Source organism: Sander vitreus, chromosome 9, assembly GCF_031162955.1.
Source record: "Sander vitreus isolate 19-12246 chromosome 9, sanVit1, whole genome shotgun sequence".
Lineage (NCBI taxonomy): Eukaryota > Metazoa > Chordata > Actinopteri > Perciformes > Percidae > Sander > Sander vitreus.
This window is the reverse complement of record NC_135863.1, coordinates 26,801,438-26,823,481: the sequence shown is the minus strand read 5'-3', so window position 1 is coordinate 26,823,481 and position 22,044 is coordinate 26,801,438. Positions and strand designations below refer to the sequence as shown.

Here is a 22,044-nt window from a genome sequence, read left to right as displayed (position 1 = left end):
CTTCCATTAGGAGAAATGTAGTCTGGATCAACGCCACCGCATGTGAGGCAATTATCGCCGGATGTGTCCCTGGCTGGATCAATCCCTGGCCGGATGTATCCCTGGCTGGATCTATCCCTGGCCGGATGTATCCTTGGCTGGATCTATCCCTGGCCGGATGTATTCCTGGCCGGATGTTTTGCCGGATGTCCCTCACCTTTGTGTTGTCTTGCCGTTCTCAAACTCTGTTTGAATCGGGAAACAGCTTTAAAAAAAATTGGATCGTGCAACAAGGCAGGCCTGCTTGGTTCTTTCGGGGAATGATTGTAAACAAAGACTATGTTTAATATTATTTAAAGCTATTTAATAAATAGCTCACGTTACTGTGTGACTTACTTGTGCCAACAGTTAACTTCATTTAATATTGTATGTGGCGTTATGAGCCTAAAATAAGGTTATAGTCTACCTCTGTGCTGCCGCCACCGCCACGCACTGAGCAAGCCGGGGATGAGAGAACACAGCACCTGAACAAAAACACTGACACATCACCAACAGAATGGTAATAACATCCCTAACATTCACTCACAGTGGTTTCTGTGACATTTACTTCAAAATTGTGTTTGAAGATAAAAATGCATCGATGCAGTGACATAATCGGTTATATCCTACTGATGTTACTTGTTGCTGCTTTTTTGGGGTTTCGCCTTTTGCCTGTTGTCTGCTGTATTCAGACTCTGCTACATTCAGGAAGTGTCTTTTTTAAGAGCAGATACAATAAAAGGGGAGTTCATATATATCTGACTGCTTGAATTTGTTGATGAAAACCATGTGTAGCAATATATAATAGTATTGAGGAGGTGATGCATCGCGATATCAAATCGTTGACAGGATAATCGTAATCGAATCGTGAGACCAGTGAGATTTACACCCCTAATATGCAGTAGTCCTCGCCAACATATGTAAATATACTTTTATGTTTAAAATTGATGGAATTCACCTTTTAATTTACTCAAATAACTTGCAGCAGTTTGAGGGGAGTGGACAGAATTGAATATGAACACCTCCATCCATCCATCTTCGTCCGCTTATCCGGGGTTGGGTCACGGGGGCAGCAGCTCCAGCAGGGGACCCCAAACTTCCCTTTCCCGAGCCACATTAACCAGCTCCGACTGGGGGATCCCGAGGCGTTCCCAGGCCAGGTTGGAGATATAATCCCTCCACCTAGTCCTGGGTCTTTCCCAAGGCCTCCTCCCAGCTGGACATGCCTGGAACACGGGGGGCATCCTTACCAGATGCCCAAACCACCTCAACTGGCTCCTTTCGAAGCAAAGGAGCAGTGGCTCTACTCCGATTTCCTCACGGATGACTGAGCTTCTCACCCTATCTTTAAGGATGACGCCCCTCCTGAGGAAACCCATTTTGGCCGCTTGTGCACCAAACTGCAACCCCTCCCCACCCCGACTATGGCTCGATATCCTGTCCATGAATTTTAACAGGATTGGTGATGAAGCCCTGTCGGAGGCCAACCCTCACCTGAAACGAGTCCGACTTACTGCCGAGAACCCGGACACAGCTCTCGCTTTGGTCATACAGAGATTTGATGGCCCTGAGAAGGGACCCCCTCACCCTAACATCTAAACAATAACATTTTATGTAAACTGCCCTGCAATAAATGCTACATATGTGAGGCTTATTATGTTTAACATATTGTTGAGAATGTTTTGGGAGTTTTTTATTCAACTCCATGTAAGTGTATTATGAAGCATAAGTGCTATTGCTATGGTTATGCAGTATGTGCGCCACAATTGACATGTTACAGTATAGAAGGGGTAAGAAAATACGATGAAGGCCTTGGAATGCAAGGTGTTCATGTTAATTCATCCACAAATGGCTGATGTAAAAATGCCATGCTATCGTGGCCAGAGACTCACTGCAATCAGTCACTAAAGCAGCTGATTTCACTGATTAACGCTACTTTAACAAGGAGGGGAAGTAATCAGTGAAATGAGCCGCAGTGAAGTGAAGGTAGATGAGAACCTGTAAACAGACGGATAATGGGCCACAGTTTAGAATCAGAGCTGGATGTTTACAGGAGGTGCTGTTCACAAACCACCTCTTCGAAATGTAGTGTTTTTTTATTTTTATGTTAGGTTGTCTTTAGTCAACTTCTTCCTAAGGCCAACTGACTTTTACTGGGGGCTATGTAGGGTCAAATGGCTTTCAGTCTGAATCAATGGCAGTAAATTTCCAAGATAATTGCCTGACATCACGCCCGGATTTCCCTCACCTTCCACGCTCTCTGTGTTGCCATTCTCAAACTCAGTTCGCTACAGGAACAACAACAAACTTTGAGCTAGCAACCTACATGCTGAAAATGGCAAGTTGTGAAGAAACTGCTAGGTTGGCCTGCTTGATTCTTTCGGGGAATGATTGTAAAGATTTACAAAGAAAATGTCTATGGCATTTACTATCTAACTGACATTGTTTTGGGACAGATTGGCGGGATTGCTGCGGACGAAGTACTCACGTCGATACAACATCCCTCCCTGAGACCATTTTGCAGAGCCACTGTCGCTGCATCCAGAGCATAGTGTTGCCCAAAACAACTGTTGGCAATGTGAGACTAAGTGGCTGTTTGATGCCCCCCCTGCTTGAAACACAACATTGATATATTTTCGCCTCATAGTATTTATATGGCCATTGTCTTAGCAAACACTTACCTGGTTACACATCGAGCAATATTTTTTATTATTATTGATATTTGATATTGTATTGCCATTGTTGTTATTATTACTATTTTGCTTAATATTGGCTTAGCAACTTTAAAAACTGTTTACTGTTAATTTTAACTATTGTAAGATTCATATTTTGTCGCATTGGACAAAAGTGTCTGCTGAATACAATAACCATAACCATAACCCTTCCCAAAAGCTACAATAAAACTGGGAGTAGTATATGCCCTGGAAAAGAGCTAATTAAGCAATTCAAGGAACACTGATGCTTGTATCAACACTGATTTTATAGATCACACAGACTTTTCAAGCTACACAACCGCTAGCATTTTCAACGTAACCTTAAGCAGTTAGGTTACCTGACAGCCACTAACTTTAATGTTACAGCCAAACTGCTTGTTGTCGTTATGACATGAGGCGCACACACACACACACACACACACACACACACACACACACACAGCCTCCCTCCCTTTCTGAGAGTCCCTGTTAATTTGCCTACTCCTTACCACATCGTCACTCTCTCTTACATCTTTTCCTCACTCGCTCCCATGACCCTGTCATGGTCACTCTCCTCCTCGGCTTCTTCCCTGTCATGATGTTGTTTCTGCACACACAGGCATTTTAACGTGAACAGCCCCAGGTCAGACATAGCCACAGATTAGACACAGTTTTGCCAACAGTACACAAAGGCATACTGCTCACAACATAGTGGGGTATCTCAGTTAATATTCATCAATTTTCTTGGTATGTAGCCTACATATCTAAGAAATAATATTAAAAGACATTGAGTGAGTTTTGTGTGGGACCAACTTTATTTTTCAGAATTAAAGCATTCTGTTGGAAAATGCACCCACTGAACTTGTGAAAATTTTTGTGAAAAGGTATTTTTCGTTGCATGGCACTAAACACAATATTTGGAACTAGAACTAAAGCTATGGTAACACTTTACGGTAATGGTACATGAATTATGAATTCATGCATCAATTCATGATTTCCTTTATATTTTATGAATCATCAGGAATTGACATGAGTATGAGTCCATAGCCTCTCATTCATGACCTCATGCATGAACTAACACATCAACTAAAGCATTAGGGAAGGTGGGTACATCATTATGCACAAGTTTTGTTCAAATCAGAATTTGCGTACGTCGCCAAGTTAATTAGCTTGTTTCTGATATGAAGAGGAGACGTGTGTGACTCGAACATCTCACATTTACCAACAAAACGTACAGCGAAAGACATTTCAGACCATCCTGCCAACCTGTATACCTTTTAACATTAATGTACGCTGTAACGTTTTTTTCACTCTAAAGTCACTGAAGCTGCTGCTGTTTCATTCCTGTCAGCTCTCTGCAGCGGGCGGTGCTGTTGCTCAGTTCCCCCGCGACTGACGCGTGCACACACACACACACACACACACACACACACACACACACACACACACACACACACACACACATACGGTGGATGCAGGAAAAACCAGAGATGAGATGACACGATGACGTAAACTGAGGACAGCTCCCCCAAAATCAGGCATTTTGGGCCACAACATTCTCAAAAAAGGCCGCGAAATCCTGTAGGGAATGGTTAAAATGAGACAGATAAGAAGAGGCATTGCAACAATGTTTACAAATATACATTGTAACGCTGGATTCTGGACGCTGTATTAGTCTTTCTACATGGGTTTAGTTAATGATCGGGCTATAATAAGACCACGTCGGCTATGTAATCGCTGACAACCAGGACAATTTCATAGTGGTTGGTGTAAACTGGGACATTTTAGCGTCCCGACAGGCTTTTGTCGGGACTCGGGACACGCAACCCAAAATCGGGACTGTCCTGGTCAAACCGGGATGTCTGGTCACCCTATGTTTACAGCAAGCATTTTGTTTACAAGTCAAATATCCAAATGCCAGTTTTAGGCTAACTATACATCTGTAAATTAAGCTAAAGCATTTTGTACAAAGTATGCAACTTGTACATGTTATAGTGAAATGTGGATAAATCAGAAATCTATGCAGTATTATGTTTGCAAGTGCCCTAGCTTGCTAACACAACATTAGCTTACTAATAGCTAACGTGCCCTCTCTGGTAGACATAGGTTGCTAAAATAATCCTTATACATGCTTAAATCTAATGTTTTTAGGTAGCTACAGGCACTTTGTTAACGTTTCAGAGCTTAGATGCATATTCTGGTGCAGATTGTATGCCCCTCTGGGATGCATGGTTTTTCGAATTTGGCGAGATGTGCTCTGTCCCTTTATTCACTCTTCTTGTAACTATGTTTTGGCCTCTACCAACTCTCAAGAACAATATGTGGCTCATCAAGAGCATCATGACAGGGGCGTCGCACAGAATTCTGGGCCCTGTAGAAAGGCATTCTCTATGGGCCCCTCCCCACATCCACAGCTATTCTTTCTAGCATCTTCTTGGGCCCTCCAAACATGAGGGCCTTGGGGTACTCAGTCCCATTTCCACCCCCAGTCTGACACCCCTGCGTCCTAATGGGAAACATCACTGCCTGGTACGGGAGCAGCACCAAACAGACACTGCAAGGCCCTGCAGAGAGTGGTTTGTTCAGCTGTAGCCTACATACCATATAATAGATGGTGCCCTATCCTCCCTAAAGATTATTTACACCAGGCGCTGCAAGAAAAATCGGATAATCATTAAAGATCCAAATCACCTGGGTAACAGCATTTTCTCCCTGTTGAGGTTGGGAAGAAGGTACCGGATACACCAGGCCAGCACTGAGAGGCTCAGGAGGAGCTTCTACTATCAGGACACTAGGATCCTAAATGAGGACACTAAGATTAAGACTTTACCTAGAGGTGACTCTAGTGACCAAGCACTCCTACGTTCAGCCCACTCTCAGCTGCTCTCTCACCACAATCTGTTTCCATGTAGTTCAGCTTTCATACACAAAAACTTTAACCTGAGGCGCCAGATGGTTTGTTACACAGAACCCTCTGAAAAGCTGTCAATGGAAACTGTTTGAAAAAGGGCAGGCACTTTCGAAAACTACTTGGTAGGTGATTGGACTAAGCATCATGTCATCACCGTCTATCACAGACTTTGTGTATGATATATGTGATATATATATGTATATGTTGATATACGACATGGAATGTGTTTGACTGTGTGGATGTGTTTTTTTTTTATGTTGTATACGAATGTGTCCAATATAGTTATAATATAGTCTTTAAGGCACTACTGGGAGGGGCATTCACAAATTGTAATATAATGACAATAAAGGTTTCTTATCTTATCTTCTTACCTAACTTTAAAGCTTTAGTGCGTACCTGTTTGATATTAAAGAACATCTGTTACATTCAAGCCATTGCTAAATGAGTTGCTACAAAGCTAATTAAGACTATCAGCTCCACCCAACTTTCTCTGTATTTCTTAGTATGGCTATGTTTAGAACATGGTGTCGCCCAGCGACTTTCGCATGCAGAAAGTCGAATGAAGATAATTACCTCTTCGGAAGAGTCCGTCATGTTTTTTATTCCTCCGTGCCCTCCTTGGCTACTAGCAACTGCGTGGGGGAGGGGTGGGGGCTGTGCGTGATCACGAAAGGCTTGTATCATGTGGACGTGCCAACAGTTTAGTTGTCATTACTTGGAATTCCTCATGGGGGTGACAGAAACTACACACTATAGCTTTAACCAGCTCAACAAACCATATGACGTAGTAGCAGTTGATAAATCAAACTCTCGCCGAAGCCGGGAGAAGAGCAAAAGACATTTTTTCCATTGAGAAAAACCTTCAGTGCCGCTCTTTTATGGAGCTAAATCGGGGCCAAATGTTTTGTTAATTTGAAAAAATATATATATAGTTGAAAAACTAAAGCTTGAAATTGAAAATTTAAGTTTTGGTCTAAAACTTGAAAAATAAAACCATGTATTCAAACTAAAAATAAGTGTACCAATTTTCCTTTCAGTTTGAATAACATTTTGATTAAATTGTGGAATTATTTTGAATAAATTATAAATTTTTATTTTTCACTTTTATATTTGTTTTCAGTACCACATTTCAGATTTTCAGAATTTTTTTTTTTTATGGTTTTAAATCTTTTTTTTCAGTTTCAGATCTGTATTTCAGTTTCAGACTTTTGGCCCCGATTTTGCAGAGGGGCGTGGAATTATGAGTGACAGCCTAACAAAGAAGGCAGAAAACTCTCCTCAGTCATGTTGCCTTCAGGAAAGGAAATACTGCGAGAACTATGACTGCATGCTTTCTAGCCACCATATACATGTGATTTTTACTAAACAAACTGATGCCAGTGACAGAGTTATATTTAAAAAACTGTTTTGGACAACACATGGTACCAATTACACTATAAGAGCAATAAACTGTGCCAGATTGTGCAGTTCAGCAGGAACAATGACTTCTCCCACTTCCACGTACGACTTTGGATCTATGCACCACAGTATTCACTCGGCAGTCAGCATGGCGTCCGCTCCGCCAAGGCAACCCTGGCGCCAGCGCACAGGTAAGACATGTGAAAGACATTAGCATTTTTGAATAGATACTTTGGGACATTATCCCCGCAGTGGCAATTTTTTGTCATTAACACATAAAGGGAAGATAAGTGGACAGCTGGACAAAGCTGGAAATGAAGCACCGCAGCCACTGTCGAGTTATGGTCATTCTGACAAAGCGAGGTTAACAAAGACACTACACGTTAAAGTAAAAAAACTTGAGCTGGACACTGAAATTAGTGTAAAAACACCAGCTAGTGTGAAGCTAATATTAGTTAATGCTAACTTTAGTGCTAGCAATGCTTCATTTCCAGCTTTGTCCAGTTTAAACAAATTTAATTTAAACAAAATTTTATTCAAACTGAAAGAAAAATTGGTACACTTATTTTTTAGTTTGAATATATGGTTTTATTTTTCAAGTTTTAGACCAAAACTTAAATTTTAAATTTCAAGCTTTAGTTTTTCAACTATATATATTTTTTTCAAATTAACAAAACATTTGGCCCCGATTTAGTTCCATCTTCTTAGCCCTTCTTCCAATGAAAAAGTAGGGCCGTATTTTAATGATCTAAGTGCACGGGGTGAAGCGCATGGCGCAGGTGTGTTTAGGACGTGTCCAAATCCACTTTTGCTAGTTTGACGGCAGAATAAAGGGTCTGTGCACCGGGTGCATGGTTCAAAAAGGTTGTACTTAGTGTCTTCATTAATTCAGCTCTGACTGGGGGATCCCGAGGCATTCCCAGGCCAGGTTGGAGATATAATCCCTCCACCTAGTCCTGGGTCTTCCCCGAGGCCTCCTCCCAGCTGGACGTGCCTGGAACACCTCCCTAGTTGGGATCCTTACCAGATGCCCAAACCACCTCAACTGGCTCCTTTCGACGCAAAGTAGCGGCTCTACTCTGAGCTCCTCATGGATGACTGAGCTTCTCACCCTATCTCTAAGGGAGACACCAGCCACCCTCCTGAGGAAACCCATTTTGGCCGCTTGTACCCTGGATCTCGTTCTTTCGGTCATGACCCACCCCTCGAGAGCTTTGCCTTCTGGCTCAGCTGTCTTTTCGTCACAACAGTGCGATAAATTGAATGTAATACCGTACCCGCTGCGCCGATTCTGCGACCAATTTCCCGCTCCATTGTCCCCTCACTCACGAACAAGACCCCAAGGTACTTGAACCTCATCCCAGCCGCTTCACGCTCGGCTGCGAACCAATCCAGTGAGTGCTGAAGGTCGCTGGCCGATGATGCCATCAGGACCACATCATCTGCAAAGAGCAGCGATATCCTGTCCAAATATTACAAACAGCATTGGTGATAAAGCGCAACCCTGGCAGAGGCCAACCCTCACCTGAAACGAGTCAGACTTACTGTCGAGAACCTGGACACAGCGCTTTTGTCATACAGAGATTGGATGGCCCTGAGAAGGGACCCCCTCACCCCATACTCCCACAGCACCTCCCACAGTATCTCCCGGGGGAACCGGTCATACGCCTTTTCCAGATCCACAAAACACATGTAGACCGGTTGGGCATACTCCCAGGCTCCCTCCAGGATCCTTGAGAGAGTAAAGAGCTGGTCCGTTGTTCCACAACCAGGACGGAATCTGCATTGTTCCTCTTCAAAAAACTAAAAACACGTCGGCAGCTGCCAGTACTTCCTCACAGGAAATTGATTGGTCTGAACAAGGGTGGTTTGGACAAAAATGCATTACTTGAAGCCTGACAAGATTTTGGTGTGATCTTGTGATATTTCAAGCATCCAGCTGCAATGCAAGGTAACAAAACCTCCTGAAATCCTTCTCTTTCATTTAGTTTCACAAAAGGTTCCACTCATCTGCAAGTCTTTGAAATGCCAGAATAAATTACAGATTTTCAATTTAAACTGAACAAAGTCAGTTAGTGGTGTAATCAGCTGGAGTGCATAAGCTGATGTTAAATAAACTGTTTTCACTTTAAGGCTCAAGACCAGGCTATGTTCAATTATTTATTCTGTTTTCAGATACATGTGTGTTACTCTCTACCACCAGTTGATGTTACCAAATAGTTGCTCATGAAATCTGTTGTAGTAATAAACACTTTGTGTTCAGTTTTGTAAACCTTTATTTTCCACCTACACAGACCAATTTGACAGAGGCACACAATCAGGTTTTTTAAAATGGTGGGTACTTTATGCACAGCTGTTATAGCGTTGATTCCTTTATAATTATTTTCATCTTCCAATACTGCATTTGCATTTAACTGTAACTGACCTTTCTGAGCTTTTCTATGCACTAGTATGCTGATCTAAAAGATCCTCAAAACAATATTTTTTTTTGTTTAGTGATAAAACAACAGTTTAAGATTGTTCATTTACTGCTAGATAATGACTCATAAGAGAATACATTGCCGATGTTCAACCAACTTTGTATCATAATGTTGGTAGTATGTTTAAATGAACTATGTTAAACTTCCCTCCATATTACAGTGCCCAAATCTCCCTACTCACAGGGCCGCAGAAAAATGACACAAAACGCAACACTTGGGGTTTTTCTGCTGGCTTTATGGTTGTTGCCGTAACTACAGACTGTAGTTCCGTTGCAGTTTTGAGGTTTGCAAGAGGTCCTAAGTGTTGGTCAAGGGGTCTGAGACGCCCCATATTTTGCTGGTTTTGCTATGTTGTGTTGTATAAAATACAATAACGTCACGTCAGTGTCACGCTCTCGTGAACACTGTCGACACTGAAGCGACTGTCTATACCAGTTCCATGGTCAAGCAGCAAAGGAGCAGTCAAACCTTCGGAGATACATTGCTTTTTCACCGCAAAGGATTTAGATTATCAGCCATAATGTCTAAACCATCCGAGGTAGACTGACCACGAGCTACGTGGTTGTGAAACGGAAGTTTCTCCTCCTGTAGAAGCTAGAAGTCTGTATGAAATCAACGTTGCTTTAAGAAAAACATGTTTTATCCGTGATCTTATGGAGAAAAACTGCAGTGACCACAATCCTAAGTGTAACAGCAACGTCTCTGATTGGTCCAACTCGCTGTTACCATAGAAACGTTTACTGTACCCAGAAAACCACGAACGGCTAGAGCAAACTTCTGCCATTGAAGTCTATGATAGTTTCTCTTCACGATCTTGTACCTAAAATGTTTTTTAGGTCAAATGTTTTGTGCTCACTATTCATCACTATTCATCTCGTAGCTGGCTTGGTTCCAGACTTAAAACTCTTTATATAAGCAATTTTAAAAACGTCAATGAAACAACTGAATGGGGATAAACACTTCCGGAACCAGTGCCATTAAAAAAAGTGGGCGGTCACTGTTGAGATTTATTGATGCCAATTTTAAGATCATGGTGATCGATGGTAAATGCAATTATTGACATTTTGATAGGCTACAATGCTTATTTTTCACAATGGGATGATAGCTTAATTGGTATTAGAAATACAAATAGACTACAGTTTACTTTTATTTTTATGGTGTTTAAATACCTAAAGTCATTAATTTACAAATATGATTGCATTTCATTTACTTGTGACAATTTTATCTAAAAGTACTTAAAACATTATTTTATTAAAAAGGTGTTACAAACAACATTCTACCTTGTTTTATTCAATGGGTTATTATTATTAGTCGTTATTGACGGGAGCAAAGCAAACCTGACCAAACTGACCAATGCACAATGTTAAAAAAGCTTTAAAAACGATCACCGTTGCATTCTCTGTTTTAAATATTATGGGTGGGGGAAAAAATCGATACAGCATAGTATCGCGATTTTCCGTAGCAATACTGTATATATTGTTATATTGTGACGCCAAATATTGATCTATTATTATATATGTGTTGGTCAGTTTGTCTGCTTGACAATCCCATTTTGCAGCAATAAAATTGAAATGAGATGAACAAACTTCTTTTTTTTTTTTTTTAAATCTTTTTAGATAAAACAGATGTTGACAAAGTTTCATTTTGGGGATATGATTTGTAATTGGGAAAAAATTTGAAGTTGGAAAAAAGTAATGAATTGCAATATATCACAGAATATTGCAATATGTTTAAAATAGCATGTATATTATCATGATACTTATGTCACATAAGTATCGTGATAATATAAGCGTGAGGCCTCTGGTGATTCCCACCCCTATTAAATATGAGGACGTATTTGCTGCTACAGCTAGGGGCACTAATTTATTAAATGCTTCCTGTGGTTCAGGTTGTCTTATGTTTGGGTCAATATATATTTCAGTTATGACAAGAAAGGCAGTTTAATGAGGTACGAAAGGCAGAAAGTCTGAATTGCCGGATTTCCTGGAAGTAGCAGTAGATTTCCCACAAAACTAAATGTTGATTTTATTTGATGTAACAAACTGAAGGTGCTTTTTAGTGAGGCAATCTATATGTAAAAAATGATAAAACCCATGGAAGAAGTACAGTCATCAGTCCCACCGAACATTATTGAGGGAAACAATGCGATTCTCAATACACAAAAAACTAAACAATATCTATGGCAAACATTTAGCACCATAATCCATTTTATCATTCGACAAATGAGGTCCATGACGTGCTGCATTCGTAGCCAAGAGAAATATGAACAGAAAACTCAAGGAACAAACAAAGAATGCACAGCAGCAACATTGCAACCATAACAAGATAGTGATCCATAGTGCCAGTTGTCCTGTTCTGGTGCCAGCACAGCAAGATATCAGCTAGATCAGGGGTCTTCAACATTTTTTAAGCCGAGGACCCCTTAACTGAAAGAGAGACTGAGCAGGGAACCCCTACTACCAATATTGTATAAAATTAAGTTGCATATTAAACTGGGCCTATAATAACGTGTGGGCGGCAAAAAGCCTTCATACATACCTTTTTAGTGCATAGAATACTAAACTATTAAAATAATAATTGTTAATTGATTTTATAAATTATGTTTTAATGTTAAAAGTACATGTGGCACAGTGAATCTGAACAGTATTTGTGGATGGCTACCTTAGTGACTCCCTTACCTATAGGCCGGTAAGCAGTGGGGATTTATATTTGCTGATAATATGTTGGATTCATGTTAAGACTTTTCAATTTTTGAAAAAAAAACTTTTAAAAATTAAGAATAATTTGGTGGCCCCCCTGCACTGACTCAGACCCAGACCCCCTGTTGTAGAACCCTGAGCTAGATCATTGGTTCTCAAACTACGGTACACGTACTACTGGTGGTACGCGAGCTCCCTCTAGTGTTACGTGGATGGAATCTCTGCTATATTGGAAAAAAAGAAAGAAAGAAATAAAAAAAGCATAATACTATAGAAATACAACATTTCAAATGAAAATACCTTAAACTATGATCAGCGAAATGTAATTCACGATAACTTCTTCTTTAGCTTGCTACATAGTCATGTTGATAAACGGAGTGCGCATACATCCATAATTAGTTACAAGATGGGATAGCAAGAGTAAGTAAGGTAAGCAGAGGTAAAATGAATGTTTCAAAAGCACTGAAATCCTGGCTGGAAACAGAAACTATTAGGAAGAGAAGTGTGGATCAGGAGGAGAATATTTCGAGCAGCCCTGTTGAAACTATAGTAGATGAAAGTGAACCGAGTGCAAGTGCTAGTCGCTACCACCACAGCACCTGCTAGCAGGAAACGATGCAAAACAGTAAGAAGATATTACCCGAGTTACCTCAAATTTGGATTCAGTTGGAGCAGGACGGAAGAAGTACAGCTTGGCTGTGGCTGACAAATGTCAAACAATAAATAATGTTATAAGGAATAAACCCGGTACATGGTGTAAAACGTTTAAGAACCACTGAGCTAGATAAAGATTTGTTGTCACCCCAAGACATCCAGCCAGAATCAGTAGCAACAACAGCCCATGGCTTCAAAGCAGCAGCTCAATGAATACCCCTTAAAAACACTCTAAAAGCTCTCAAACTAAATGTTCAAATTTGAGATATGTGTGGGACTATACGCAGAGAAACAAAAGTCATACAATGCACCTCCTTATAGCTGTAAGATGGAATTTATTACAGTAGTATAATTAGCAGGAGAGATAAGAGACGGGCTAAGATACTAGCAGTGGGAAACCATCTTCTAAGGATTTGAACTTAATCCAGTTTCTCTGAAAGTAGCTCTGCATGCTTTACACAGCTCTTTGAAGTTTAAATTGAAAAAAAATTGGATTGGAAGTTTCTAGCTGGGAAAAGTCTGCTGTGTTTGCCTTACAACCCTATTGAGGGAAAAACATTGGAGGCCCTTTAGCTGAGAAACAATGAAGAGTGGGAAACATAAAATAATTCAAACAAGCAGAAGTCATCCATCTGTGCTAAAGACAGTCTTTCACAACACATTTTTGTCATTCATTGAATATGGAGCTACTCGGGCAGATATAACAATTACTTAATCAATCACGTATTGGGAATCCCACAAACCAAACAGCAATTTATTCACACAGATATATTTACCCTGTCTGGTGTCAAAGCTGTTTAAATATGCTCCCCCACTGTATCATTAGTCTATATTTCTCTTAGGTCTTTTTTTGTCTTTATAGCTCCTTTAAAGGTACAGTATGTAACATTTCTGCATTAAAATGTCTAAAAACGACCATACCTATGTTATATATTTTAGTTGTGTAGTTAGAGTATCCCAAATGTTTTCACCAAATGTCAAACCCAGAGAAATCAGTTATTTTATTTTCAGACACGGGACGGGATCCCTTCACCCTCTAGTTACTTGTAACTTCTGTCAAAACACTGCACCCAGATGATACATTAGAGCGTAATTGTACATCATACAATGTCACAGAAAAAAATACTCCTAACCGTAATACTGCTTTTTCTGCCACAAGGCATCATTTTGTGATTAATTACATGCCACTTTGCAACACAGTAATACAGCAGAGATCTTATTTATTGATACATATCAAAATCGATCCAGCTTAACGTTACTACAATGTGTTGGTTGACAAGTAGCTAACGTTAATGCTAATGCTTGGTGGATAACATTATAGGGTTACAACATTGTTCAACAAGCTCATAAAGTTATTAGTAGCATGATTGTTTTCATCACGGATAAAAGCAGCGCTTTGAATGAGTTCACCAGTAATGATAACGTTAGCTGTATAGATAGACGACTGATCTAATGCTAATTTAGCCAGCTAGCACACCCCGGTCTGTCTGCCTCACTCCCCCAGCTCAAAGAGCCTTCATTCGGAATGAGAGCTGACAACACAGCCGGGACATGTAGCAATAGCCAGTTACCGTTAGCCCATAGCCAGCCAACAGCCAGCCACTATCATTACAGCAATCCATACAGTACTATAAGTACTATACAGCACTTAACTCCGGTGCCGGGTGCTTACGACGCTAACAGCAGTTTAGTGAAGCGTCGGGGAAACAGACAATATCAGACCCAGACCCAGATCCGAGTCACAACAGCGGCCATCTATAATGTTAGCTACATCTCCGTTAGCGCTACCGGTGTTCGTGCCGAAAATCTCCTCCCTGCCGAATTTCTCCGACCTTCGTGTTTAGGTGTCTTTACAATTAGCTAAATTAACCCGACAAAAGGTGGGTTAAGCACCAAAACGAATAGTTAAGATTAAAGAAAAGTGAAGGGGGAGATCGTTCCGGGCAGCTTGGAGATGTTCTGCTGCTGCACAATGGCCATCAACCTTCCTTGCCGTCCCGGCCGGAGATTCCCACGGCAATCCCCACCCACACCCGTCTCTCAGCCTCATTGAGTCGCTAGCTAGCATTACAACAAACCCCGTCCGCCCAGTGTTGAAACCATCCAAAAGGTGACATTGACATGTGAAATATATTGTAATAGTTGTCACTGTGGTTTTAGCTGCTGGCTAATGTTAGCTTGCTGGCTCACTAGCTAACTGGTCAGCTACCAATACAGATCGAATCAAGAAAAACGTAATTATGTTTGGGAAAATGCAGCTATTTTATTAGAATGACATAAATAAATGTTACTAAACGTAACATGAATAAACTTGAATGGGTAAACTTAAGAATAGATGCATTCTAACCAGCGAAGGTAAAAACTACAACTCCCATAATTCTACGCAACTTCCCAACATCATCAAAATCTGTGTTTTCAATCCATTGTTTTGGTTGAGAGACCCCTAGCGGCAGAAAGTTACATATTGTACGTTTAATGTGTCGATTTCACTTTCTCTACCACTGTAAATGATATAATGATCAGGCCAATGGAAAATGTATAGGTTTGAGTACAAAGGAACATGTGCTGTTAACTGAATGAATGCGCCAACCCATTAGAGTTTCTGGCAGAATTACTCCAGGATCATTCGTTCACTACAACCTCAGCTATGGCAAAAGTTCTTGCATAACATTATTTGTCTTCTCCCACTTATATAAAACCAGACTACATTTCTGGGGACAAAGTGGAGCCATGACTGACAATATATCATTGTTGGAGACTTGCCAAGCTGGAAAATGAATTATTAGCATCAGTTTTATGTCAAAAAAGTAATGAAAATCAATGCATAGAAGCACACACCATTCCCTACTTTTATTTTATTTACACATAAAGATATACTGGTACATAAATGTTTCAACCATCACTGAACTAATAACAATCTTGTACCTTTGCCTCTGTTACCATTTTCAAAATGTTCTTATGTGCCAAATCAAATGTTTTATGGTCACGATTCATCTCGAAGCTTGTTGGCTTGGTTCCAGGCTTAAAACGAGTCACACGAGAAAATTTAAAAAACAAAATTTAAAAAACAAACTCAGAGAAGTCGGAATATAGTATCCCTATCTGACTGTCTGAGAACCCCATTTGGGACTCTGGATGAAACAAAGTGTAGGGAAGTGGCTGTGCGCTGCTCTTCATCCGAGGTGGAAAACAGCACACACTTCAGATCAGGCATACATCTCTCCATTGTGTGGCTCAACACAAATTTTAACTTCACCACCTCTGATAAAGTGCAGAAAACAGTCCAAACCCCAAGCTTTTCAGTGGGAAGTAGGGAGACGATCCAGAACATTGCAAAGGTGTCTATAAGAGAGAAGGACGCAGAGACAGTGCCACAGAGCTACCAGTCAGAGGAAATACAGCACACTGTAACCACACGCCAAACATTCTTCTAAATAGTCTAAATGACTGCAGTTTACAATAGCCTATGGACTGTCAGGAAATGCTAACACATGCACATGCACAACAGAGGATGTACTTCCTGCGGCATCTGAAGAAATCCAACCTGCCAAAGACAATGATGGTGCACTTCTACATAGCCATCATTGAGTCCATCCTCACATCCTCCATCACCATCTCGTACGCTGCTGCTACTGCCAAGGACAAGGGCAGACTGCAGCGTGTCATTCGGTCTGCAGAGAAGGTCATTGGCTGCAATCTGCCACCGCTCCAGGACCTATATGCCACCAGGACTCTAAAGCGTGCTGGAAAGATTGTGGCCGATCCCTCCCACCTCAGACACAAACTCTTTGAGACACTCCCCTCTGGCAGGAAGCTGAAGTCCATCAGGACCAAAACCTCACGTCACATGAACAGCTTTTTCCCCTCTGCCACTAGCCTTATTAACAAGGCCCGGAAACCACCCTGACACTCCATCTTCATGCCACTGTTCTCTCTCTGCTGTAATGCAGATTTTTTTTATTTCTATCTTTATTTTTAATTTAATACATACTGTGTATGTATACTTATATTGTTTATACCTATACTTATATTGTTTAATATTCCATCTAGAGAATGTGTAACGTGCACCAACAACACCAAAACAAATTCCTTGTATGTGTTAAAAAAACGTACTTGGCAATAAAACCCTTTCTGATTCTGATTCTGATATGAGTAGAAGCAACCTATTTTATTACGACTTTATTCTCAAAAAATATTCCACCCCATGTTTTTTTTTTACCCAGCCTTTATTAGCAACCTGTTTTTATTTGTTTGTGTTGTGCTCCTCGCCATTGTTAGAATAATGGCTTTTATATGAGAATTCAAGGCATGTTTCAAGGCAAGTTTATACCTCTTGGTTTGGTATAAAATCGTGTTAAAACAAAACCAGTCTCACATTGCCAGACCTTCTTCCACAGCGCTGCGGAGGAGGGTCTGGCTAGTCCACACAGCATTCCGGTATGGGATAAAAACATGCTCTGGTTTATTGGCATTTCTTTAAACCAATTACAATCATCTTGAGCATCGCTAAGCACCTTACGAAGCAACGGCGCCTCTGCATATAGCCTCGGGAAGGAACTTGTTTTGGTGGAACATTCGAAACGTTCAAAAGTTGTTTTAGTCGTGCAACAGAAAACCCAGATTGGACAGACAGTCTAACTAGCTGTCTGGATTTACCCTGCAGAAATCTGAGGAGCAGTTAACCATAGTCCTCATAAATTGACCAGAGTTTAAAATGCCAACACAAATGCCAACACAAAGGCAACGCATATCCGGCCTAAATGGGTAAACTAGAATTTCCTTTATCTAAATAAAGACATTTGCACCATAAATTGATGCAGAAAAGGCACACATTTTTGCAGAAAAAATCACCAGAATGCAGAAAATGTCTACTCAAAAGTAGAGATCTTCACCCCCCTAATGTTGAACCCAAAGTTACGCCCTTGTGAAAGCCACATACAGTGGGGCAAAAAAGTATTTAGTCAGCCCCCAATTGTGCAAGTTCTCCCACTTAAAAAGATGAGAGAGGCCTGTAATTTTCATCATAGGTACACTTCAACCATGAGAGACAAAATGAGAAAAAAAATCCAGAAAATCACATTTTAGGATTTGTAATGAATTTATTTGCAAATTATGGTGGAAAATAAGTATTTGGTCAATAACAAAAGTTCATCGTCTAACGTTTTCTGTAAGTCTTCACAAGGTTTTCACTCACTGTTGCTGGTATTTTGGCCCATTCCTCCATGCAGATCTCCTCTAGAGCAGTGATGTTTTGGGGCTGTTGCTGGCCAACACAGACTTTCAACTCCCTCCAAAGATTTTCTATGGGGTTGAGATCTGGAGACTGGCTAGGCCACTCCATGACCTTGAAATGCTTCTTAGAACTCATTCCTTGCCCGGGCGGTGTGTTTTGGATCATTGTCATGCTGAAAGACCCAGCCATGTTTCATCTTCAATGCCCTTGCTGATGGAAGGAGGTTTTCACTCAAAATCTCACGATACATGGCCCCATTCATTCTTTCCTTTACACGGATCAGTCGTCCTGGTCCCTTTGCAGAGAAACAGCCCAAAGCATGATGTTTCTACCCCATGCTTCACAGTAGGTATGATGTTCTTTGGATGCAACTCAGCATTCTTTCCCCTCCAAACACGACGAATTGAGTTTTTACCAAAAAGTTCTATTTTGGTTTCATCTGACCATATGACATTCTCCCAATCCTCTTCTGGATCATCCAAATGCTCTCTAGCAAACTCCAGACGGGCCTGGACATGTACTGGCTTAAGCAGGGGGACACGTCTGGCACTGCAGGATTTGAGTCCCTGGCAGCATAGTGTGTTACTGATGGTAGCCTTTGTTACTTTGGTCCCAGTTCTCTGCAGGTCATTCATTAGGTCCCCTCATGTGGTTCTGGGATTTTTGCTCACCGTTCTTGTGATCATTTTGACCCCACGGGGTGAGATCTTGCGTGGAGCCCCGGATCGAGGGAGATTATTAGTGGTCTTGTATGTCTTCCAATTTCTTATTCTTATTCTCCCACAGTTGATTTCTTCACACCAAGCTGCTTAGCTATTGCAGATTCAGTCTTCCCAGCCTGGTGCAGGTCTACAATTTTGTTTCTGGTGTCCTTTGACAGCTCTTTGGTCTTGGCCATAGTGGAGTTTGGAGTGTGACTGTTTGAGGTTGTGGACAGGTGTCTTTTATACTGATAACAAGTTCAAACAGGTGCCATTAATACAGGTAACAAGTGGAGGACAGAGGAGCCTCTTAAAGAAGAAGTTACAGGTCTGTGAGAGCCAGAAATCTTGCTTCTTTGTAAGTGACCAAATACTTATTTTCCCGAGGAATTTGCAAATAAATTCATTAAAAATCCTACAATGTAATTTTCTGGATTTTTTTTTCCTCATTTTGTCTCTCATAGTTGAAGTGTACCTATGATGAAAATTACAGGCCTCTCTCATCTTTTTAAGTGGGAGAACTTGCACTTGCATTGGTGGCTGACTAAATACTTTTTTGCCCCACTGTAGTCTAGCACTTTGTATGTAAATCCTCTGCCCTGATCTCCACACACTTACTTCAGACTGGCAGTAAATGATGCTACTGAAGGCAACTCACTATTGCAAATTAGTTGCAGACTAGATTATTTAATTTCATAAGGTCCGAAGATCAAAGCCATAACATGAACACTTGACTTGAACCGCTTGACTGGATGTTTCGGTTGAATCTCATCTCTAATAAGCTAATAATCATCTAGTTTGTGAAAACGTGGCTTATTGTACACTGAAGGTCAACTACATTAGTTCAAGAGAAAAAGATAATGAGGGGCTGTATCTACCTTACATCATCTCACAATTCCGACAGACACAGAGTTCTAGAGGTCACTGAAAAAAAAGAATATGAGTAAATGAATAAAATGAGGACTAGTAGTATGTAAAGAAAATACCACGTCCTCCTCACTAATAGTTAAGATATTATGTGTGGGTCTTTGGCAGTTATGGATGGGTGGGTGGGGATGTTTCTGGCATGTTTATTATTGAAATATAAATGTGAGGAAATAAATAATTAAAAGCGAGTAAAACTCAGAGAGGGAAACCATGGTGAAATGATTGTCTCAGTTCAGTGGTAAAGCCAGTTATCTCATACACCCAGTCGTCCTGTGATCCTTTGGCTTGGAGAAGGCAGTGTTCGGGTTGACAGAGGTTTGTATCCGTGTTAAAAAACAGATTTGCTACCTAGTGGAGAGAACGTTATCACTGGCTTCAGCTCTGTCTCTCTACTATCTCTGATTCTTTTCCCTTCCTCTAGGGATATATCAGTGCCTGGCCAAAGGCAACAAGTCAGAGTTTTGATAGTGGTGATCATAGACTTAGGGAGCATCAAACTATGATCCTCTTTCTCAGTTTTCCTACCTTTCTGTCACCTTCTTTGAAAATCCATTCAACTCAACTCATCATAACACCATTGCTTTGCTTTCCAACTCCTTTGTACAATCCTCTTTTCTTCTCACATGTTGTGTTTCTCTATCCTTCTTTTAGTGGCTTCATCACTAGTGTTAACTAATTACTCATTTCTGTATAAACAAGTTCAAGTCCACCATTTTCTGATCTGGCACCCCCAATATATCTAGAAGAACAATATAGGAGTATGTGACTTCAAAAATACAGATCACTGTAAGACAACTCAATATGGTCTGACACCTCTATGTTTATGTTTGGTTAGGTTTGGCAACTTAGGTTGCTTTCACACCTACCTCGTTTGGGCTGGCGTGAAAGCTTATCCGAACTCCTTGCACAGAATTTACGGACTTATATATGATTTAAGGGATGATAACTTTCAGATCCATAAGCTGTTCTGACTGAGCACACATCGCTGGTCGTCTGTGTGATCATCATCTCTCTCCTTCACTCGCTGTCTGTCAGCTGCTCATTGTTCGCCTTCTTCTAAATTATTAGAAACTCTAAAGCAGAACCAGAAAACCCGAGACGTTATGAATGTGGTGTTACTCCATTATTTCTGAGACCAGCAATAGACAAGCGACGTTCTCGATCGCGTGACGTGTGTTTATAGTGTTTGGTTCTTTTGACAACGTGCAGTGTGAGAGCAAACTGACCCAAATGAAAAATGCAACAATGTTGCATCTTCACCCCCGAATTGCACCGAGTCCACCGAACTATAGGTGTGAAACAGAAATGATCATGGTCATAACGAAAAGAGGAGTTATTACATTCTACATTTTGAAACTTGTCTTGTGCCTGTTTTCTATTCAACAAGTCTCTGCAACCACTTGCAGCTCTCTCTTACTGAGAAGCCAGCGTGAGTTGATGAGTGGATCTGACCAGTCTTGTACAAAGTACTTGAAAGCAATACTTGAGTAAAAGTACAAGTATCTTACCAGAAAATGATTTTGGTAGAAGTAAAAGTCTCCTTTTAGAATACTACTTGAGTAAAAGTCTTAAAGTATCTGATATTTACTGTATCAAAAGTAATTTTCTGATATTGACCTTTTTCACAGCAGACATTTTGACTTGTCATAGTAGGAAAAGCACAGCTGAAATTGATAACCTTAACAATGGCTCAATTCCATCAAGTGTCCCAGTAAGCCATTTCAGTGAGTCAGCACGCACAATACCAGGGCCTCTCCTAAGTGGAATGCAGCCATCATTAATAGTTCTGAATACACCTGTGCTTTTCCTACTATGACATGTCAACATATCTGCCGTGAAAAAGCTCTATAAATTGTACTTAACTATTAGAAGTAAAAATAAAGAATAACTTTGAAAATGAACTTTATTGTGGCTTCCTTATAGCGAAGCATAATATTCGGGGTTTCTACACCTTCTTAAACATCAAGTCACCAAAGAGAAAAACAGAATAAAAAAAAAATTCCGAGAAAGAATCTTTCACTCCAACGTACGTAAAACATTTCTTGCAAGTTTCGAGTGAAGAAGATGCTTAGGGGAAATGTATCGGAGTAAAAGTAGGCATGGCATTTAGGATATGTAGTGGAGAAAAAGTAAAAAGCTCCAGAAATATAAATAACAAAGTGAAGTACAGATACGTAAAAATTCTACTTAAGTACAGTAACAAAGTATTTGTCCTTTGTGACATTACAACACTGGATCTGACCAATTTCACCGGCCTTGACTGCCTTTGTTTCCACGTTGTGTCCTCAACAAAAGTGTAATTCTTTCAGTAAAATGTTTTTTTTTTATTA

The 22,044-nt window shown here is 40.5% G+C and overlaps 1 protein-coding gene across 1 annotated transcript in view; it reads right to left on the bottom strand.

Moving 5' to 3' along the window:
- Positions 1 to 441: 441 nt before the first annotated feature.
- Positions 442 to 22,044, bottom strand: part of LOC144523967 (inactive N-acetylated-alpha-linked acidic dipeptidase-like protein 2) — a 59,263-nt gene continuing 37,660 nt past the window's right edge. The window contains exons 5-7 of the mRNA XM_078259938.1: positions 5,118 to 5,217; positions 2,267 to 2,306; positions 442 to 503 (exon numbers count right to left, since the gene is read on the bottom strand). Of these exons, the coding sequence (XP_078116064.1) occupies positions 442 to 503; positions 2,267 to 2,306; positions 5,118 to 5,217 (202 nt within the window). The remainder of the gene's footprint in view (positions 504 to 2,266; positions 2,307 to 5,117; positions 5,218 to 22,044) is intronic.